Source organism: Theobroma cacao, chromosome 3, assembly GCF_053813885.1.
Source record: "Theobroma cacao isolate CCN51 chromosome 3, ASM5381388v1, whole genome shotgun sequence".
NCBI lineage: Eukaryota > Viridiplantae > Streptophyta > Magnoliopsida > Malvales > Malvaceae > Theobroma > Theobroma cacao.
Window position 1 is genome coordinate 326,175 of NC_142641.1, and position 23,430 is coordinate 349,604.

The 23,430-nt window shown below is 37.0% G+C and overlaps 4 protein-coding genes and 1 pseudogene across 4 annotated transcripts; 4 read left to right on the forward strand and 1 right to left on the reverse strand.

Moving 5' to 3' along the window:
* The first annotated feature begins 5,778 nt into the window (after positions 1–5,778).
* On the forward strand, positions 5,779–7,840 carry LOC18603836 (U-box domain-containing protein 38-like). The gene has a single exon (XM_007036044.3). The coding sequence runs from the start codon at positions 5,970–5,972 to the stop codon at positions 7,620–7,622; it is 1,653 nt and encodes a 550-aa protein (XP_007036106.3). The 5' UTR covers positions 5,779–5,969; the 3' UTR covers positions 7,623–7,840.
* Positions 7,841–8,074: 234 nt separating this feature from the next.
* On the forward strand, positions 8,075–11,472 carry LOC18603837 (DNA glycosylase superfamily protein). The gene is made up of 5 exons (XM_018117861.2): positions 8,075–8,866; positions 9,123–9,522; positions 9,955–10,155; positions 11,053–11,109; positions 11,177–11,472. The coding sequence occupies exons 2-5, from the start codon at positions 9,151–9,153 to the stop codon at positions 11,423–11,425; spliced, it is 879 nt and encodes a 292-aa protein (XP_017973350.2). The 5' UTR covers positions 8,075–8,866; positions 9,123–9,150; the 3' UTR covers positions 11,426–11,472.
* LOC108661396 (uncharacterized) lies at positions 11,177–13,401 on the forward strand. Its single transcript, XM_018117862.2, has 2 exons — positions 11,177–11,306; positions 12,576–13,401. Exons 1-2 carry the CDS (start codon positions 11,304–11,306, stop codon positions 13,260–13,262), a joined length of 690 nt encoding a protein of 229 aa, XP_017973351.1. The 5' UTR covers positions 11,177–11,303; the 3' UTR covers positions 13,263–13,401.
* A 561-nt stretch (positions 13,402–13,962) lies between these two features.
* On the reverse strand, positions 13,963–15,601 carry LOC18603838 (peroxidase 31 pseudogene; annotated as a pseudogene).
* A 440-nt stretch (positions 15,602–16,041) lies between these two features.
* Positions 16,042–21,310, forward strand: LOC18603839 (Glycosyl hydrolase family 47 protein). Its single transcript, XM_018117981.2, has 15 exons — positions 16,042–16,335; positions 16,840–16,882; positions 16,969–17,034; positions 17,108–17,169; positions 17,321–17,420; positions 17,635–17,817; positions 18,193–18,241; positions 18,326–18,505; positions 18,726–18,846; positions 19,454–19,535; positions 19,623–19,708; positions 19,830–19,930; positions 20,091–20,232; positions 20,333–20,483; positions 20,604–21,310. Exons 1-15 carry the CDS (start codon positions 16,196–16,198, stop codon positions 20,823–20,825), a joined length of 1,728 nt encoding a protein of 575 aa, XP_017973470.2. The 5' UTR covers positions 16,042–16,195; the 3' UTR covers positions 20,826–21,310.
* The last annotated feature ends 2,120 nt before the right edge of the window (positions 21,311–23,430 follow it).

Here is a 23,430-nt window from a genome sequence, read left to right on the forward strand (position 1 = left end):
CCTTTTCTTTCTTTAGAATTTCTTTTGTAGCAAAAAAGAATAGCTTCCTAGCTGTATTACAAATTCACTTGCTGTATAAGATGTGTTGATGCATGTAAATTCTCATATGGAAGTGTAAGGAAAAGTGTGCATGAATTCTGCTGGAGGGTCAAACTGTTGCTAACAAGAGAATCCTTGTCTAAGCTAATCGATCGATCTGCCTGAAGCCCAATTGCCAACCCAAACCCAGATACGAAAGGTCGGATAATCCCATCCCAGTGCATGCCCCATCGTACGTAATCCGCTTGGCCCTTGGGACCGACCTGCCATCAACATATTTTACCTTAGCATGGCCGACGATGAAATCGCTTATTAATTTGGAGCAACACAGCACAGCTTATAAAGAATGTTGTGCCCAAATAAACGATTGATCATCAAAATTCAAAAACAAAACTGATTTGGCCTTCTACACAACCACCACCTTCATTCATAATACCAATCCCATCCATAAACAACCTACTTTTTACATGTTGTTGCCTTTGCCCCAGGGCAGGGACATGGTGAGGGTGATATGTTTCATGCTTCTTCTTATATTTCTTGGCGTTAATTCATTCATCATTTTTCATAAGTTAACTACGTACCCTATCAGTTTTTTAGAAAACAAAATTCCAACCTTTTTTGAATGAGGAGATCATAAGCCAACCATCCAAACAAACATGCTTTGAATGCAATTATTTGGAGTTGGAAGGTTGATTAATTGCAAGGGCGCATGCAGGAAGCTTTTCTTGGATTGGAAAATGGGTTTGCTGCCTCCTGGAGTCCAAGTACAACACTTAGCTTGGTTTGTTTTTAATATTTCGGCACATTTGTAGTGTTAATTGTTTTCAGAAAGCATAGTTGGTGCATCAAATAAGATGAATCATTGCATGGCTCTATATACCAAAATTATTGTTTTCAAGGATTCAAAGTGATACATGCATTCATGCATGTTTCAGCTCGCAAGTGAGTGTACGATCAACTATTTTCAAAGAAATTAACCTGTATATGCCACCAACACCCCAAATTAATTCTGCTGCTGGGAGTTGCAAACTGCTCATATTCATAGTAGCTATCTATAACTATACTTAAAGAAAGCCACAAAAGGCTCCTGGCTTGACCTTGTCTTGACACTTGGCACTCTTTTACTTACTTGGGCTTTTGGGTTTAGGTTTGCTTTGGGCATGATTGAGGGGCGTGGATTTTAGCTTTGATGGGGTTGGGTTTATGGTTAGGTTTTTGGGCGCAGGTTTGAGGTCCAATGGAGCTAAGTTAGGTTTTAACTTGACATGTGATTAAAGTTTTTGGGTGTAAGCCTGAGAAATGATAGGGTTAAGTTTCGTAGTTACGTTTTTGGAGGCGTAAGCTTGGGGTTTGATGGGATTGGATTTGAATTATATTTTTTTCTCTGTTCTAGAATTTCTTTTGACTTTTTATATGTGAGACACATGACCTGTTGAATTTGTGAGAGTTACATATTTCAAGATTCTTCACTTTCCATTTCTCTCTTTTTCTTTTATTTTCCACTTCTTTCTTTTTCTTTTACCGTAAAATTGGAGGTTTTATTTAAAGTTTTATTTTTTTCATCACGGTATTTATAAGTGTGTTTTTATATTGAAATACTATTATAAATACCACCATGATGGTTATAGTAACAATAATTATATATTTTATATATATATCAATATACACTAATAATTAGATATGAAAATATAATTACTATTATATATTTATTTTATAAAATATTTTTAACTCAACTGAAAAAAATAATTACCATCTCAAACCTATTACACCAATAATAATCTAATTTTCTATTAAAACTATCATAATCTAGGGAGATATACGTCGCCATCACTCCCCTTAAAAGGGGTTGGAGTACTGGGTGTACCTTGGTCATCCGGATTCATGGTTCAAACCTCTCAAAAAGGTGAAGACTCAAGCCCAAACTTTGAGCGTTAATATCAACCCAAGTTTCGCCTAATAGTTCCAATACCTCATCGTCATTAAGGTCAACGTCTATAGTTTAGGGTACCCTAACTATCCCTAGCCTTGACCTCGCAAGATAAAGAAAGGTTAATTTGGTCCATGGCAGAAAATCAATACGTGAGAGGTAGGAACAGTTACCTGAATGAAAAATTCTCTATGCTTATTACTTGGTTACTCTTTGATATTTTTTTATATAATTTTATATTATATATATAATTTTATATTATCAATAAAAAAATCTTAAATCATAACAAAAAGATTGATATTAATATAAAAAATTTTATCGAACATGTGATGTAAAATTATAAAAGAAACATTAAGCGAGACACCAAATGAAAAAGAAAGATTTTGATTCAAGAGTACCATGCAGTCATTCGTTAGCTAACTAGTTTCCCTCTATTTCTCCATGATTAGACTATGTTCAATGATATCTTGATTAATCCTGTTGTTTAAACTGGAAAACTTTAAAAGTAGTTTTAAGCAAGTTGTGCTTCAATCTCTACTTGTTTTTCCCACCCCAAACAAACAATGCAACTCTATCTTACTTATGGAGTAAGAAAGCTAGACCTGTTGCAAACTATAATTTAATTAATCCACTAAAATCGAAAAAACAACATCAAAGATGGTGGCTACCTAAAAATTACAACATTATCATACCATGCTTGATTGCTTTGCATTATTGTATTGGAGCTAGTTAGCTTAGCTCACTTTAGATGGAAATACCTTTGAAAATTGAAAGAGCCCCTTCACAAGGGACAAATGACTTTATATCCTGCATGGTCCAAAAAGTTGGTTGGTTTTTTGATTCTACAAGGAAGGAGGAGGAGGAGGAGGAGGGTATTAATTATTCTTTTGGGCATTCAACAAAAAAGATGGCTGCTTTTGCACTAAATATGCAAGAAAACAAAACTACATATATATGCATGGAATATACATTAATGTTTAACATGGAAAAGTTGGGTATTCGTATTGCCTAATTGTAAAGGCTTTTTAGCACACTTTAGGAAGCGTAAGAGATCCCCCTTTGGAATATTTCAAAAAAGAATTCCATGATAATTAAGTTTGTCTCCTTCTTATAATTGTGATTAAATTTATATTAATAGTTAGATATAGATATGGTTAGGTTTCAATTGCAAATTAATGTTTTTGTGTGTGTTGGATCACAAAGTACAACATCCAAATGTAAAAAAATTCTAATTAAGAAAACCCCAAGCCAAACACTCTGTTAGAAACCTATCTAACCTTTATGTTTCTAATTTGCATAATGAATAACCTCTAATTATACTATAACTCTTCCTAGCCTAGCTAGTTGATTATTCTTTGAATGTCACTAATCAAGTCCTGTTGCTAATGGCACATTAACATTAATTGTATGTATCTAATTCACTCAAAGAGTCGATTTTGAATCTCGCCTTCTCCCAATAAATAACTACAAGAAAGCAAATGCATCGAGGTTTGGAATTGGATACCAAATTAAGCTTTGGGAGTTTGAAGCTTACCATGTCTTTGGAAGATCAGTAATAACATAAACTAGTATTTGTTGCAAGTAGCAAGGTTGGACAGAGTGGGTTTGGGAATTGAAAAGTATTCAAGTGTTGACTAACTAGGCTGTTACCAACTCAAATTTTCTTTGCTTGTGATTCTCTCTTGCCAAGTAACAACAAATTAAGACAGTTTACTCCAACAGTCTCTTCCCAATAAAGAAATTAATAAGTTATAATACAATTCATTAACACCAATTTAAAAAAAAAAATTACTAATCTTCATGCTTCCTACCAGCTTTGGGTTTCTTATTAATTTAATTAACTAATTACGGCCGCATCATGTTTCAATTTAATATTAATATTATTTCTCCTCATGCTTAAGTATGACAATAAGGTATTCAATGGGTAGGTGGGTAAGATTTAAGTTATAACTTTTAAATATTAGTTGAATATTTATAAAATTTTAGTATCTCAACAAATAATAGAATTCGGATACCGGTATCTAAAAAATAATAGGTATAGTATGTATCGTCGTTCATATTGGCGGTTCAAAACATTATCACTCCTTTCATATATATATATATATATATATTCCAAAGACAATAACAAAAGATAAAAGATCAAAAAATGAGATACTGATTTTAATAGTATGATTACTGTTATTATTATTTAAAAGGATTAGTGGTATTTGCTTTTGTACCTATCTAGATGATATTGATAGCATACAAAATAAAAAAGTTAAAGGATTGCTGTCAATTTCGTGATTCATGTACCATTCTATCATACAAAATAAAAAACCCTTGAAAATTTGAAGGTAAGATGGAACTTGGAGTATTTCAAATTGCTTGTAAGATGTAATTAATATATGCTTTTTTTTGAAAGTCGTAATTAATATATACTTATAATCTTAAGTAATTTATGTATGTAACGACTTTGATACTTACTGAAATCATCTAAAATTTTTCACATCAAGAACTGTTCAAGGTTGCTAAATTCAACTATTAGAAAAAGATTGGCCAGAAAGATACTATTAAATAAAATTGAAAAGATAAGGGCAAAAAAACAGAGAGTTTTCATTGACATGGTCAATCCTTTAATCCTCAGGCTAGTAAATATATTATTTCTAAATGCATATGAACACTACCTAACAACTTGCAAAGACGGATCAAATGGGGTGGCTAATGCATGACTTTGCTAGCTGGCCTTTGAGTTAAATAAACTATATTAGTTAATTATATTTCAGCATCACCAATTAATCAAAATTTTGACCTCACAATCTAATTAGTTCTGTCAAATTCAAACATTTAATTTAATAATAAATATATGTATTTTTCATTTAAAAAGTCCTACAAAAGATTGCAATATGAAAGGAGTTGAGTTTAACTTTGCCCAAACAAAAATATTTTGGTGTTTTTATTGTAATTAAATCTGCTAGGAAAGGGAGAAGGACTTTTGTTTATATCATAAGATATATACTAGATTTGCAGACAAATTTTATATGATGAACACAAAGTTTGAAGGTCAAACGGACAGAAATAAGCAGAAGTGTATGATTCGAGGAGGACAAGAATAATTAAGTTGATATCATGGGTCCCCTGCCTATTAGCCAACTAACGATTAATAATAAACAATCTTAATCATAAACTAAAAAAGAACGAAAGAAGAAGAAGAAGAAGAAGAATTCTTCTTGATGAAGAGTTAGTTACTACTTAGGAGTATGCAAGCAATCTTCTTTCACATGAGCCATTAATTGCAACAACACTAATTTCATGATTATATTTCAAGTAATTAAGGTTAAATCCTTTGTTTCTTATATATATTATATAATTAGAGATGGAGATTTGAATTTTATTTTTTATACGGATGAGCCAAATGCTCAAATATTTATTTTTTATATATACTTTTTCTTATGTATATGTATATGTACTAAAGGGAAAATTAAAGATGGAAAAGATAAGATTTTACCTTGATTATTTGGAATGATGCAAGTCAATATATATAGCTAGAAATATTAATGGAACATTTTGAATATAATTTTTCGAGTATTAAATTTGTTATTAACCCTATTCAAATTATAATCAAGTTATTTTCATTCAATTAGATACCTAGGGAAGTGATTTTTGATAAATTAAATGAAGGCCTTTCTGTACTGTTAATGCTTATGAAAGACATTTGATGATTGTTTATAATTCCAATCTCAACCATTAATGACCAGTCAACCTTGTAGTACTCTGACCCAAAATTAAAGAATAAAAGAAAAAGAATCCAAACTCTAGAAGCCCAAACAAAGACAAGGCCAATTATGTAATTACGTCCCACAGGCAGTGACCCAGCCTAATCTTTCCGAGGGCAAGAAAAAGGTAAAGGCTTGCTAGAATATCTCTGCTTCAGCTTTCAGCTTCCCCAGCTCTGCTCCTGCTCTCATTCTCTACCCAATTCCTCCAATCAAAGAATTACCCAAATTTTAGCTTTCTTCTTGTCATTATGGGAGGAAATGGAAAGCACAGGTGGAAAATTTCATTTTACCATCGTCACAATTCTTCTTCATCTCCCAAGCATTCCGAGACCCAAACCCCACCCGAATTCCTCTGCCCAATATCTGGGTCTTTGATGTTCGACCCCGTTGTAGTCCCCTCCGGTCAATCCTTCGATCGAATCTCCATCCAAGTCTGCCGCGACCTCGGCTTCACCCCGACTCTCCCCGACGGCTCAATCCCGGACTTCTCCACCACCATCCCCAACCTCGCCATCAAAACCACCATCCTCACCTGGTGCCGCGACCACCACACCCAAGACCCCACCCCACTCGATTACACCTCCGTCGAGAAAATCGTCCGTTCCAAGATTCAACACCAAAGTCCTTCCACGCTTACGTCGGCTCCCGATATTCGGGTCTCGGAGCGGGAACTTTTGAAAGCCGTTGCTGAAAACCCGCCTGTTTTGTTCTCCCACGCGGCCACCGAGATGGGACCACGCGTCAACAACAACTTATACTGCTCCACCTCGTCATCTTCTGATGAATCCGTTATTATTACCGCCAATAGTCCCCACACGCCGTTACCACTTGCCACCCGCCCCGCGTGTTTCTCAACTTCCGGCTCATCATCTTCGTCCATTGAAATCACCGAATCTGAGATAAACCCTAATTTCCAGTCTTCTTCTTCTTCTTCTTCTTCTTCACCTGAAGAACAAGAGCTGTTTTTACAGCTTAAAAGTTCCGATATTTACGAGCAAGAAACAGGTTTGATTTCGTTAAGGAAAATCACGAGGACTAAAGAAGAAGCTAGGGTGTCTCTTTGCTCTCCTCGGCTACTATCGACCCTCCGATCTCTAATCATTTCCAGATACAACGTTGTTCAAACCAACGCCATCGCTTCGCTTGTTAATCTTTCCTTGGAGAAGTCGAACAAGGTCTTGATCGTAAGGTCAGGATTTGTTCCGCTTTTGATTGATGTGTTAAAGGCGGGATCTAGTGAGGCGCAAGAGCATGCTGCCGGTGCGCTTTTTAGCTTAGCTTTGGAAGATGAAAATAAGATGGCGATTGGAGTTTTAGGCGCGTTGCAGCCGTTGCTTCACGCGTTGAGATCAGACTCCGAGCGTACTCGGCACGATTCCGCACTCGCTCTTTACCATCTTTCTTTGATTCAGTCAAACCGAGTTAAATTAGTGAAACTCGGTGCAGTTTCGACTCTGTTGTCGATGGTGAAATCGGGGGATTCGGCGAGTCGGGTGCTACTGATACTCTGTAATATAGCTGCGAGCACGGAGGGGAAGTCAGCGATGCTGGACGCCAATGCGGTGGCGATATTGGTGGGGATGTTGAGGGAAAGCGAGTTGGTCCCCGAGGCGACTCGGGAGAACTGCGTTGCGGCGTTGTTTGCATTGAGTCATGGCAGCATGAGGTTCAAGGGATTAGCAAAAGAAGCGAGAGCCATGGAGGTCTTAAGGGAAGTCGAGGAGAGAGGGAGCCAAAGAGCCAAAGAGAAAGCGATAAGGATTTTGCAGATGATGAGAGGAAGAGAGGAAGAGGAAGATGAGGAGATTGATTGGGAAGGTGCTTTGGACGCGGGTGGGCTCAGTCGCTCTCGGTACCGAGCTGGTAGAGATGTTTTCGGTGCAAATTCTACCAACTTTTAGTAGTTTTTGTGGGTTATGTGAATGTAATTATTGGTTTTTATTTTGGAGGGAAGTTCATTTCCTTCTTGTGAGAATAGGGTTTTGTTCATGACTTGGGATGTGAATTTGTACATTCAAATCTCTGGGGTTTTGGGGTTTTAGCTTCTTTAGGTTACGATTGAATTTTTGTATTAAAAATTGTTGATGCAACATGTTAGTGAGAATCCTTTTGTTGTAAAGGCAAGTCCTGAGTGAATCTGAACAACACATTTTTATGTAGTTTGTTCTTCCTCTGGAGCAATAAATATTAGCTGCAAACATGGTTGCCAATTTGGTTTGTTGGGTTGGAAGTGGGGACTGTCATGTTTTTTCATGACAATTATTTGCTAGCATGTGCTGAATGGGGTGGGGACTATACACCACCATTAAAGAAACTTGTCAGATCAGTATGTGTTGCAAGTGTAACACACACATTGTCTCTGAAGAATGTGAAGAAACATACATACAGAACGGGAAATTGTGTATACCATATTTTCCATCCATTGAAGAGGATTTATGCATTGTATTTGTGGGGGCAAAATGCAAACTGTGTTCTGGAATTGGTAGCTGCCCTCAAGCATCCAACCGGTTTTTATGCACACTCAAAGCATAAAAACCAAACATCATAAGTATGATGTTGTTGCATACAGGGTGGTTTGCGTGATGCTTGGTTCATCCCATAGAAACAGAGGGTATCACCAGCAGTCTATAGTACCTGTTGGCTCTGTTTCTTAGTCTTACAGCCTTGTGAACTAGTATGCCAACTGCCCAAAACCAGCTTGTTAGGTTCCGGGAACCGGCGAGCAAGTAGTTTGTGTGAGGGGAGGGAAGGAAATCCACGTTGACTTGTATTAGTATTAGTCCTCTTTAGATTTAGCAGTTGTATAGAATAGTAACTGACAAAACATCCGTTTCAATGAAAGAAATGCAAGCCATAATGGCACCGTCATGTCGACAACTCACTGTTCAATACTTTCTAATGTCGTGTTTGGTTTAATTCATACCTATTGTTTTCACACCAAAAAAAAAAAAAAGAATGAATGAAAGAAAAGAAAACCCAAAAATGATATGCGTTGGATCTGATAAGATTTCGGGTTTGGCCGTTTGGGGTTCAATATCTGGCTAACCCCAAGGGAAAAACAAGCAGAGGCAAAGATGGCATGGCATGGCATTCCTTCCCAAGAGAAACAAACACGATCTTGGTCACACCATGATTTAGCATAAAGGTGGCAATGATTTTCCGGTCGCTTTTCGTTTGCTGTTATTGTTTTAAACTTTTCTCTTTACTCTTTTTTACCTTTCTTTATCAGTAAGTAATTGATTGCAATTGCAATACATACGAGGGTATCCAAAGCCCATAACTTTTAATTTAGTCTCGTATTGAATTACATATGTAATTTTTATTATTAAACAGCCCATTGCTATTTTACGTGGACTCTTTGCTTTTCTCCCTTTTTTTTTTTTTACCCAATATTCATGAAGAAAATCAGCAAACTGGGGCGAAGGCAAGATGAAAATGCAGAAAAGCCGCAAAAGGAAGCAGCTTGGGATCGATGGCCACTCCAAAACACCCAAAATAACGACCGAGGAGCCATACCCATCTCACCATAGACCCACCCCTGACGAATGCAGATCCGTAAGAGACGAGCTCTTGGCTCTCCATGGTTTCCCTGCAGAGTTCCTCAAGTACCGCCATCAGAGGCTCATCAAAACCGAGCCCACCATCGACGCCAAATCAGAGCCTTTGGATAACAATTATGATGATGGGGAAGAGAGTGTGTTGGATGGTCTGGTGAAAACTGTGCTCTCTCAGAATACTACTGAGCTCAATTCCCAAAAGGCTTTTGCTTCTCTAAAGTCTGCTTTTCCCACCTGGGAAGATGTAAGCTTTCTGGGCTTTCTTTCGTTTTCTTGTCAGTTCTTTCTATTTTCTCCTCGTTTTGCCTTGATGGATATTGCTATTTGTTGATTAGATTGGTTATTTTTGTTTTCAATTTTTGGCTTCATTGGTTATCAGTTAATAACAAGAATTTCCTTTTCCTTTTTTCTTTAATGTTACCTCTTATATATTTGGCTAATGAAGAATTGGTGATTTACCTATGGAACATTTTACAGGTTTTTTATTGCCTCTATGGTATTGTGTTGTTTTAACTTAAAATGCTTCAAAGTTATGTGGGATTGAGGAGTGTTTAGTCTTGAGGGGTGAATTTGAATATTTTTTAATTGTTTAAGTTACTTTTGATTGTTTCAATTTGGAGTCACATTTTCATGAGTTGATATGGGTTATGTGTTGTTAACTTTTGTTTTTATTCAGGTACTTGCTGCTGAGTCGAAAAATCTAGAAAATGCAATAAGATGCGGAGGTCTAGCACCAAGGAAGGCCTCTTGTATTAAGAATGTGTTGAGGTGTCTGCATGAAAGAAAGGGCAAACTATGCTTTGAGTATTTACGAGATTTGTCAATTGATGAAATCAAGGCTGAGCTCTCCAATTTTAAAGGGGTTGGCCCTAAGACGGTAAGTTTCCATAGATGGACTTTCAGCAGGAAGGTTTAAGTATTTTGAATCCAGTACTTTTCTTTGAAGGAAGAAAATATAGCACTGCTTACTCCTTTTGAGCATTGAAGGAAATTGGAGAATACTTGCGCTTGGGGTTGTCTTACCTTCATATGAATGTCTTGTGTATACAAATAATTAAATTTATTGCTTTCTCTTCTATGGCAAGTTTGCTCTTGTTGCTGATCTTTTTCAAAGGTCACATTGGTTGTCATGGCATACTTGTCCTGCGAACATTAAATCAGTCTATTTTTCTTTTCGTGCAGCAAGCAAACAAGTATAATGTATTTGTTTGCGTCACCAATCACCTACATCTAGCCTTGATGGCAAATTTAATCTATTCTTGCACATGTGTGTATCTGAGTCAAATTTACACAAAATATGGTATCATTCTTTTTTAAAATAATCATTTTATTGCTATTTTACTTAAGTTTATACGCTCATGTCCATGCTATTGATATGAAATTAGCAGTGAAATAAATGAAAGGTTAATCCAATAAGAAATCAACACTGGTGTGCTTGTTATTTGTGAATTAGATTGAGAATTGGATCATTATGTAGAATGGTAGCACATATGTTACTTAATCAGAAATTTATACATTTTGTACCTTGTATCAAGCTGACTAGGTTTAGGTAGTAAGTTAAAGATACGTAACTCGGGTTTCTTATTTAGACGTAGTCATTTAGCTGTTTAAACCTTCTTAATTGAATGGCCAAAAAATAGAACTCTTTTGGTTTGTCATCCTGTTGTTGAAGTTATGATTCAGCTTCGTTGATTGTTGTTGTGAATTACTTAATAATCTCAGCATTCAGATCCCCAGTTTAATCATATAAAACTCAATACTTGGGACATGGCAGGTGGCTTGTGTTTTGATGTTCAATCTTCAGCAAGATGATTTCCCAGTGGACACACATGTGAGTAGCAGATTGCTCCAGTTGCTTTCGCTGTATGAAACTTATTAGCTCTCAAATATCTATGCAGGTGTTTGAGATTGCAAGGGCCATTGGTTGGGTCCCAGCTACAGCGGACAGGAAGAAGACATACCTTCATCTGAACCGAAGGATCCCAAATAAACTTAAGTTTGATCTGAACTGCCTTCTGTATACGCATGGTAAGCTTTGCCGCAAATGCACAATGAAAGGTAGTAGCCAGCAAAAATCGGCACGCAATGATGATTCATGTCCACTATGTACTTACTGCAAGAACTCTAGCGTGAACAAAATCCAGTAATCTTTGTGCTCCAATTCAGATCCTTATTTAACGTCACTTTGTTTCTCTTTTGTGCTCTTTCTTAATTATTTGGTTTTGAGAATTTGGACCACAGGATTAGAAAGAAAATTTCATGAACAAGTTGCACATATTGACAGCAAATAAGATGAGTACTAACAATCACTATAAAGGAGACATGATTTGGCCATCAGGACAAATGCAGTGCCTTAGTGCATATGAGTTCTTTCCAAAGCAACAAATGAAATTTGTAGTACTTTGTGAAGGAAAAGAAGAGTGGGATGCGAACACAATCCAATAGTTTATACTTGTCCCAGAGGGTTGAAAGTGTATTCCCTAATAATCAGATTCCGAACTTTAGTTTACCTATAAAGTATGAGTCGCAAATGACAACATTTCTATAAAGTTTCCTTATTTGTATAGAATTTGGTGTTTGCACGATTTAAAAAGATATGACCAGATCTTCTTTGTTATCCTTTCTTGGTAGATATGCTTACATCATTATCCACTTTATTATTCCTTTTGTTTCTTAAGCAAACTACTGTTGTATATTCAGTTGCTGGAAGAGTTGTTATAAAATGGTTCGATTAGGAGCCGAAGTCACAGTAGTACAGGGGTCACAATTTGCAGATACTAACCATGTGCATGGAGAAGCACATAGATATTTTTGGGATATAACTGGTTTGGAAGTTAGTGCTGTCCTAGCTAGCATCCTCACCCTCTTTTTGACTTTTCGCATTACTTTAGATCATTATCAAATATGAATTTTAATATGCTCAAGTTGTTATGCAATTGCATGTTAAAGTATTACCATTCATCAAGACTTTTTATATAAAATAGAAGAGTGGCATCAAAATGGACTGCTATGATGAATACCTGAAGGAATATATGTATTAAAACTTTTTATTCTGTGTTTAAATCTGATTTTTTTTCTTTTTCCTTCCTTATTTTCCATGGCTTTGTTTGATGCCTTTTCACTGTTCATATTTGGAAGCTTACATCACCTAATCCAAATCAGATTTCTATAAATTGGAGAGAAGCATTCTAGGATGTCCTAGACTTTCTATATAATAGAATAAGATATACACATTGCTGCTTCCAGCCTTTTCTTGCTTGTGAGTGTTATATTTGATGGTTTCACTGCAAAATTCAGATGGGCAAGGAACAGTTGAGGTTATTTGGGTTTGAGCTGAGTTTTCATGAAGGTGATGAAAATTGGCCAGGGAGATCTGAAGAAGTGAAAGATTCAGGAAAGTCATTAGAGAACATTTTGTCTAAGGCGGGGAAAACTGTTAAAGAGAAAAGCGTGACTAGGAAACTAGAGAAGAGAAAGTATGAATGTCAGTTTTGCCTCAAGAAGTTTACAAACTCACAGGCTCTTGGGGGACACCAAAATGCCCATAAGTCTGAGAGGCTAAAGAAGAGAAGAATGCAGCTTCAGCCAAAGAGCACAAACTTGAGCTTTGTGGATGAACCTCCCCACGATTACAGCGGTGTCACGCAGCATTGTTCTCTTCCATCTTCCAATTCCCGGCCTCCTTGTGTACCCGAGTACACACTGTTCAAGGAGTTTCTAATTAACTTCAAGACTACTCTTGATCAGAATCAAAATTTATACTGCAGCCTGGCTGACTTCTGTCATTCTATTCCTTTGCCTTCTCATCATGACCATTTTGAGGAAGGCACTTGCGGCAGGCACATTGTCATCAAGCCGTCTCCATCTTATATTTCAAAGGATTGTGAGAGTCTGTATACTCGGTTAGGACTTGCTCCACCAGCTATCCACAGCTCCTCCAGAAATGGGAACATGGTAGAGTTGGGAAAATGTAAAGAAGGCTAATTTTCTGTAGTACTATTGAGTTCACCAATTCTCCGGTCTGGAGTCTGGAGTATGGAATATGAAGGGAATATATATAATAAAATCGTCCATGATCTTGTAAATCTTTCTAGAAATCTCTAACTAGTTTTTCGATTGCTTTCTTTCTATTTTTTTGCTTGCCATGTATGCTACTCATCCTTTCAGAAAGCAGACACATTTTCTGAGTGGATTGTTATTGTTTTCAAACAAGTGATGAATTGTCTGCAAGTTCCTTTTCTTCTATTTTATTCAAAAAAATATTGAGAAATTATGCTGTTTGCCAGGGTGCAAGAGAGCACACCCTTTGCTTACATCTGATGTGTCTGATACAAGGTTGAGCATGGTAGTCTATTTCCTTTGCTGATGTGTGTTGAACAGTATTCAGATAAGCTCAACTTCAAACTTTAGGATGTCCATAATTTTGCTTAAAGCCTCTTTCACAGCTGTTGGCTTGGCTTTATATACTTTTTTTAAGTTATAAGATGGATTTTGAGCAACCCAAAAATATTGCACCAATTCCGTGCAGAAAAAGGATACTTGATTTTGAGAAGCAAATAATTCAATGCTGTTCACTCTGTTTTGGAATGATTGAAAGAAGAAAAACTTTTGAGTCCGTAAATAATTGTTGCTTGAGGAACCCCCCCAACAATCAAGAGATGTATGAATTAAGCAGAACAATCCCTACTATAAAAACTACAAATTCTTGCACATCTTGATCTTTTTGTAGTCGTACAAGTCATCATCCCTATCAATAGTTAATTTGCAACAACATTGAAAAGTCATCCATCCTCACATATATAAATCATTTCATAAAAAGGGAAAATAATAATAAAAATACAATACAATCTCTTCCTTTTATGCTCACATCCATGGCCATCACCAAAAAACGAAAGCTGAAATAAAAAAATCTATGTCTGAATAGAGTTAAAGGCATCACATTTGCGCCTCACCTCTCCTTTCCTCCCAGTCTTAATCCCATACCTGCTGAGCTTCTCCATTGCTCGAGCGAAATCATTGAAAAATGCAGTCTGGTTTGTAGCATACAATTGCACAAAAGGCCTCGTCCTGGGGTCTTTCAGTAGCGCATTATCTGATTCCAACAGCCCCAGCCCCCTCAGTAAGTTCTGGTAATACATGTTATCAAACTTTGAGGGAGTCATGGCGTCATTGAAAGCTGACATTGCAGTATCCTTGGTATAATTTTCACACACTTTCTTTAGAGCCGCAGCATACTTTGGATGATAACCAGGGTCAGTTGGGGTATTTTTTTTGTAGTTGTAAAGCCTGTATGCAAACTCTTTGCAGTGAGAGAACCCAATGGTGTGCGCACCATTAAGGGCAACCATCTCTTGAACTGTGAATTTCTTGGATTCAAACATCCTGATGATTTCATCCATGGTCGTGTTAGCTCTCGGGAGGTTGCCTTCGACGCTGGAGATCGTAGACAGCAGGCTGTCTTTGCGGCCAAGCCTAACGGCGTAGAAGGGTCCACCAACCATGTTGATGACGTTGCGTGTAGCAAGGGCGAGGATGTCAGCGCATGAGACAATGCCAGGGCAAGAGAGCTCGATAGCAGTCTTTGCACGGACGATGACATCAAAAGCATCCCCTGGAAGAGACAGGTTGATGTCTGCGTCACGTTCGGCCTTGTTGAAGGAATTGGAGGAGATAAGGACTGAAGCGTCACAGCCTCCTACCATGCAGTCGTGGAAGAAGAGACGGAGGGTGGCTGCGGCCGTGGTGGGGTTGCTGATCTGCTTGTTGGTGACTGTTTCTCGAATGATGCTTTCCAAGTTAGGGCATGAGTTTTTGTAATAGTCAGTGGAGAGCTTGGATTCTGAGAAAGGGATGGAGAGGAGGAGGAAGAGGGGAATGAGGAAGAGAAAGGAAGGAAAAGCCATGGTGAGGAGGGAGACAAAAGCCTTTCCTGCTTTCCTGTTCCTGAGGGGGTTTTTCCCCTATGGAAAGGAAGAAAGACAGAGAAAAAGAAAGGAAGCAAGAGGATGAAAAGGCAAAATGGGAGAGGGAAAAAATGTGGGGGACTCTCATGGATGGGAGGGGTTTTAGGAGAAGCAAGTTTCTGTTTTTTCTGTTATTGAGTAGGGCTTTATTTGTCATGAATTTTTTTTGTTCGCTGTCCCCAGTGTTTGCATTGCTTTTGCATGTTAACTTTTGGCTGATTGGCGTAGCTGTTTGAGCGTGGAGTGCGCAGAACCGGCAGTTCTCCATGGCTAATTTGGCCTTGAATCTTGATCTGTTTCTTAGGATGAAAAACACACACAGGCACAACTGCGTTGACCACACCCACACCCAGACCCAGAGTCCCTAAATCGACCAAACAAAAAAGATGTGATCATGTGCAGTCAGTCCATCAACAAGATTAATGACGAGAAAAATCATAAAACATATGTAAGCTCCCATGGGATATGAATGTAGTGGAACAAAGGTGCACTACCTTTTTTGATTCCACGGGGTATCGAAAATCATTCCAGCAGCGTATTAATGCTTGAATTTGACTCCTCTGGTCACTCCTGAATATTCACCAGATTAAATCGAAATAACTCAAGTAGAAAAACACCCACATATGCTCAACTATTGTTTACTGCATGGCTGGTAGGTTTACCTTTGTTAAAATCATTAAAATGGGCTGGAACATTTGACCAACATGTGATTGGCTATCGACTTTCTTGCAAAGTTGTGATTGGTCAATTCCTTGTATGCCATGTCAATCTCCATTCTCATTTCCTTATTCAGTTGATACTTTTGATTTACCACTGCCTTTGGCTCACTATATCAGCCTCTACTCCTCCCGGATCTACTCCCACCTCCTACTCTTGACTATCCTTCTCTCTTAAAACATAAAAATTCAGTTTTTAACTCGTATTTCTTGTCCAAATTCAAGACAAGACCAGACCATGTTTTTACCTCGCAATTATGGGACTTGGCTTCTCTTGTTCCTCCTTATTTCTCCTACCTTGTTTTCTCCTTCCATGTCTCACCTTGATTCCCGTTGGGCAGCTAAGAAGAGACACATGAGAGAGAAAGTTAGAGAGATGTAAGCCCAAAACTTTTTATCACTTTATATTTTGCTTCAAAATTCCAGTTTTGATTATTGGGTATTTGATTTTGATGTACTTGTACTAATGGGTATTGATCAATTTGAAGTTTTTTTTTGGTTCGGGTAGTTGATTCTCTTTGGTTATCGAGGAAATGTAGGAGAAGGAAAGGCAATATGTGATATATGGTTTAATCTCAAACTCTTCACTGTTTAGGACCTAGAAATTTTATATGTCTATTCACTTGTTTGAGCTTGATACTGCAAATGACACGTTTCAGTTAACTTGAGAATTATGCATCAAGGAAAGAAATTTTCTAGTAACCAAAGGAAGGTGAAGTTTTGATTGAATTATCAGAGGCTATATCATAATTTGAACTGCAACTCAATCTTGATTCCATTGAGTTTGTCCAAGTATCTGAATTTTGTGCCTTTTGGATTGACATCTATATATTCTTAAACATTTTCTCGGCCAATTTATTCACTATATACTCCTCTTTGCAGGTTCTATCATGCATATGAAAACTACATGACACATGCGTTCCCGGTCGGTTGATGTCCTACTTCCATATATTAAGCCACTATATCTCTTTTGTTGCAATTGGTATTGAATTATGTTTCAATTCTTCACAGCATGACGAGCTGAAGCCACTTACTAAAAGCTTCACTGACTCTCTTAGCGAGCTAGGAAATTTGAAGGTAATAAATTATTAGTTGAGAATGACAGTATTCAACTGAATGGTGTGATAACAATCTATTCTTCAACTTGCAGCTTGAACACTTACCGCAAGACTATAATGGATCTGCCCTTACTCTTATTGAATCATTGTCCAGGTATTACTGATTATCTAAACAAAAATTTGTATGCAATAAATTAATGACTGCATGTTAGCACCAACTATATATTCATTTTTGTACTTGTGTGAATTCTGATTAGGACTTAGGACAAGTCCTTGTTCTGATACAAGTTTTCTGCTCTTCCCAGCCTGGTTATCATGGGTAATAACACAGAATTTGAGCGGGCAGTTATTTGGCTATCTGAAAATCTGACTTTCAATATTGATGCGAGGATAAATCTTTTTGAGGTATCTAATATGATATCTTTTTATGCAGAGATAGAATTAAATTGGGTTATGTTTGTGTTAAGTTTTTCATAATGTAATTGATGATATTTGAAACTTATTGCTACAGGAGTCTGTAGTTCTATCTCTTAAGAGTTGTAGGTTTCATTCTCAGCTTGAGCAACTTACATGGGGCATTTCTAATTACATCCCTTTTCACTTGATTTCTGTTGTGTAGTGCAACATAAGAGTTCTTGGAGGACTTATTTCTGCTCATATTCTTGCAACTGATTCTACAAACAGGTTGGTTCACGGATCTTACAAGAACCAGCTGCTTAATCTTGCTGAAGATTTGGGGCGGCGCTTTTTACCTGCTTTTGATACACCCACAGGGTTACCATATGCCTGGATTAACTTAAAGGTATTGCCTAAAACATGCTAGTGACAGCTGTATTACATATTGAAGTTTAAAATAGAATATACTTTGTGATGATTAGTGTTGCATGTACAGCCATTTTGTGCGAGTAATAAACTACATGATGTCGGTAAAAATGCGAATGTGCTTAAAAACCGTCCAGCAAAAACCAATAGAGCAAACAACCTTTAGAAAAGCTAAGACACTTGGATGCTGGGCTGATTTTATCTGGTACTGACATGTTTGAGACTTCCCTTAGCTCACATGATCTTTTCGATTGGAAGTTTACCTTTTAATTTCTGGGAAGTATGAATATGCTCTGTTGATTTTGTTTGTTAAGAGGATATATGACTCCGCATCAATGCAAAATTCTGTGGGCAGTATGGAGTAATGGAAAATGAGACTACGGAAACGAGCACTTCAGGGTGTGGTAAGGCTCTTTTTAGAACAATGTAAGATGTGTCGATCATAAACTATGCTATCCTATAATTGTTGATTTTCCATGTCTATTCAGGTTCTCTGATTCTTGAAATGGGAGCATTATCACGATTAACTGGTGACCCCAGATACGAATCTGCAGCTTTACGTGCTCTACGTAAATTATGGAGCATGCGTAGTTCCTTAAATCTACTAGGAACAACACTGGATGTGATAACTGGGGAATGGATTGAATATTCATCTGGCATTGGTGCTGGTATGTGCTATCTGGACTTTGAAGTCATGCAAGATCTTCTATCATGCAGTGCATAAGGTTGCTAGAATATAGTGGCATTCTTGCATCACATGGGTGGCATTGATTTTCTATTTTAGATTTGAAATGCATTCCAATTGAATTGTATGATTGAATCATCAACCCTTTTATCTTATTATTATTATTATTTTTCTGATGATAGATTTTGTGTGGGTTTTCTAAGGGGTTGATTCATTCTATGAGTACCTATGCAAGGCTTATATTCTTTTCGGAAAGGAGGACTACTGGAGAATGTTTCATTCTGCTTATCTTGCAGTACAGAAGTATTTCAGACATGGTTCATGGTACTGCACTAATGATGTGTCTTTAGATTTACTTATTATGTTGTCTTATGATGAAGTTTATCTAAATCCATTGAGATACATGGTCAATAAAACTCTTTCCAGCCTTGCATATTACTGTGAATAAAACTCTTTTCACTTCAATTTCATCAACTTGTCTAAACTGTGGGTCCTGGCCACAAGGTTAAACTGTAAAACAACTTTGATGTCATATTATATGTGTACACATTATTTACTTTAGTGATGGCATGCAATAATTGGAAGTTTGGTTGAAATTCTTTGAAGCAAAGCTTTTAGGAATTTTCGTGACTTGGAGACCAAGGTAGCTAGGCTTTACTCTTTAATTCTGCGGTAATGCATTGTCTTTAATATTTTACTCTTTTCTCAGATCTTATTGACTTTGTTCTATCACATCTTTCTTTTAACTCTTTGATAATTTGAATTTTGGAAAATTTATAATTTATGTATCATTTAATGTAAAAGACACATGTCAAGCCTTAAAACAGTATTTTAAAAAATGCAACTTTTGACAGCTGGCTATAGCAATAACTTTACTTGAGAGCTAGACAAATTAACACTAACTGATTGTGAGCACATTTTTGTCATAAAGGTACCATGAAGCTGATATGAGGACAGGAAAAGCAACATATTGGCAGCTTACAAGCCTTCAAGCCTTTTGGCCTGGTTTACAGGCAAGTAACTCAAGCCCCTGACACCAGATTCGTAGTTTGTTTCCTTGGAAAGGGTCTTCTAATTTAATGTTAGAAGTCTTGTATTAGGTTCTTGTGGGGGATATTGGAGCTGCTAATTCATCACACCGTGAGTTTGTTTATGTCTGGGAGAAATTTGGAGTTCTACCGGAAAGGTATTGGACCTTGAAGTTTAAATTTATGGTCTTTTGGTTATGGCTGTGGACATGTGGTTGGTTTTTTATAATTTCTTTTTTCATCCAAATAATAGTGACCTGAAGTATAGAATCCTTCTAGGTACTTGCTGGACCATCAGATGTTGCATCCTACTGAAAAGTATTATCCTCTGCGGCCAGAGTTGGCAGAGTCCACATTTTACCTATATCAAGCAACTAAAGGTGCTAATCTTCTTCATCAGTTGTTGTATTTTCTGTTGTATCTTTTAAGCTTTTGTTTTCCTTAGTTTTGTATTTCATTATCTCATAGGTACTTTTCATAGCTGGCTTTTGTAATGAATTTACTCTTATATGTGAAATTGAAAATCTTTTATGAACACAGACCCATGGTACATACAAGTTGGTGAATCAATTGTTAACTCTCTTAATTCATACACCAAAGTGGAAGGAGGATTTGCAAGTGTTAGAGATGTGACAACCATGCAGTTGGAAGATCATCAGCATAGCTTCTTTCTTGCTGAAACGTGAGATAATTGTTTGATTCGTATTCCTTTTTTAGGACATACAAACGCATCTCCACTGCCCGACACTGTTTCTTAAGTATTCCATTGCCATTTTCTGTAGGTGCAAGTATTTGTATCTTCTCTTTGATGATTCTTTTTTGGTTGATCGGAATTATATTTTCACAACCGAGGGTCATCCTCTTCCGATATTAAGTTCTTGGCATGAGAGGCTTCCAGAGACATACATCCCTACCAACTGGACATATGCAAAGGTTGTCCTTCTGCTTATTTCTTAATTATTCATTTATAAAAATACCATAATTTTACCATCCTAAATAGTGATATAACAAGCAAAAACACCAGACTAAATGTGTATAAGTTTAACGATGCAGAGTGAACAGCCAACAAGACCAGCGAGTGCAATGTCTCTGCAAGTCTGTCCTGCAACAGCTTTGAGGTCAGGATATGCTGTCCAACAGATTGAGAGTGCATGCCACGTCCCTGATTCTCGTGGGGACCATAGGTGTTTCAGTGATGAGGAATGTGGAGTTGACTCAACTAATTGTAGAAGAAGGTCATGCAGCATGGCTGGTTACTGTGGGTTGTGGATCTAATGATCTCAGAGATATAACCAGGTATTCTTTCTAGCAAGACATAAAATTATGGAAAGATTGCTCTACAAGAAAGTTGGTGGCGAGATAGGCTATTTCCTCAGTTTGTAAGCTGCCTATGATAGATGGAAACAGGGAAAAGCAGAAGGCATAGAAACACAGGTTATAGAAATTGCAAGATAATGCAGACATGCGATGTCATATAATTCGAAAATGTTCCTTTAGATCGTGGCAATTTAGCCAGCATATCGTCCTTGAATCCATGATTCGAATTTTGATTGATTGCTTAACAGAGAGAAAGAATCTGATTTCAATCATGGTTGTGATGAGATTTAGATATAGTGATGCTGAAACCTTATGCAGCAAAATCAGACACATTGAGAAATTCTTGCTCTTATTTTGATGCTCTTGTGCCCATAGGTCATGGGAATTGGAATAAACTTTTGATTATTGAATGAAAAATATCACGTACCTATGCCATTGTTTTATACTGATATGTCATATCATGTCATTATCTGATAAGATATGTCTAACTCCTTTTCTTTTACTGAAGTTGCTAACTTCAATTTGCAGTGCAATGCTGTGTGATTAAGCACAGCTTATCAATCATTCAATCAAATAATTGGCATATGTCCAACACCTTCCTCCAGTCAAGATATTAAATGCATGTCCTTTTCGTTCCTCCCATGGGGTCCTACCACATTCACATGTACGTCTGGCCGACAAATCATGGGCCACCCATCAGTAGCCAAGTGGCAAGTGGGCAGTCCTTTCCCATTCCTCTCCAACCACACATCATGTAATCACTGTCAGTCCAACCCCACGTTTCCCCTCTGGGGAGGGAGCATCCCAATCTACTGCTCGTACTGTACGTATCAACCAAGAATTAAAGACACCCAGCATGAGTAAACGAATCTGTGGTCCAGAAGCTCTGTTGGATTTATGATCACGGTATTTGATTTTCCCTCCCGTGAGGAAGTCAGCATCATACGTCGATGCTCTTATAATTAATTCGGTGTTGGAAGGTGATACAGATAAGGCTACATTGCATTTATGGTTATGGTTATGGTTATTCATATCACCCTCCAACTGGAGTCCCATTAATTTGTTGGTTTCGATAGTAAATAAATGAGATGGATAATTTTTCATTAATTGGGTAGAATGTAAATTCCAGAAAAATTGAATGTCTTTGCTCTTCTCAGAGGAATTTAACATTGAGAGCTATACATTACAAAATGACAAAACCATAAACATCTTGGCTTTGCTGATACCATTGAGCGCTGTAAGTTGTCCATTTTCAATGCATGAAAAACGCCAAGCTATGGACAAGCAGACCTGACCTGACCTGACCTGTTGCCACGTAGGGAATGCGGAGTTAGAGTTAGTTGGGGTGGAATAAAAAGTAGACAAAGGAAGATTCGTGGAAGTGGGAAGAGAAAGTATGTATCTTATGATTCTTGCATTCGGACGAATCTCCTTTTTTCAATCCAAATCGTTGGACCTTTCACCCTATTTGATCTCACATCATGCTACGCACCCCTCTGCTTTCCTACTCTTGGCATCTTCTCCTACCGAGTTGCCTCTTCAATTTAACTGTCGATCGAGACACCAAGGAGAAACACATTGATTTCCATTTCCATTTCCATTTCCATTTGGAAAGCTATGGAGTTGTCTGCTGCTATGCTTGGCAGTAGAAGAAGGAGGAGCTAAGAAAAGAGAGTTCGATGATTGGCTGCTTGTTCAAAGTGAGCTGATGGTTGATTTCAATGGCGGATATTAAGTAATCACGAGACAGGGAAGGGCACACCAGCTGCATCAGCAATCACGACCATTCCCCTGCTTGAGGGGCATATTTACTTAACCAAGCTCCACTTGACGAGCCATTAAATCACCTCGAGTTCAAATACTTTTAATTTAAATGTTTTTAATCTGAACTATATCGATTTTTAATTCAAATTGTTCGTATATGGATTAATATTAAATGATTGAGATTATTATAACTTTTTCTTGTAGATTTATGTTGTTTAATAACGTTTAAAGAACGTTTCTTTATCTATATTTCAATTCTCGAATTAAATTAAATGAAACTCATATATATATATATATATATATATCTAAAACGTAAAAATTTCTCAAATATCCGACAACCATTCACATAATAAACTCGTCATCATGATGTAAAATATATTCCCGAAATATCTTGCTTTCATATGATACCTCGTCATCATGATGTATAATAATATATTGATTAGATGGTTCACTCAACTCCATTATTAGTTAGGAAGGACGATAGTTTGTATGGACCAAAGCAAATTATGTACACTTGTCATGCAAACAACACGTAATCTTACCTAAAGTTTGTTGTATTATTGAGTCTAGACGGATGTAAAGGAATTGAATATTAAAAGAAGGTTTATGTTTGATGTGTTGTTAGTTTATAAATATACATGTTTAAAAATTTTTTAAATAAGTATTTTTAATACTATAAATATTTTTATTTTTAAATTTATTTATTAGTGAGAAAAATAATATTGAATTCATTAATTAATATGAAAAAAAATATCAAAATGGGTTCAGAAAAATAAATGGGCACCCGTTTACCCGCCCA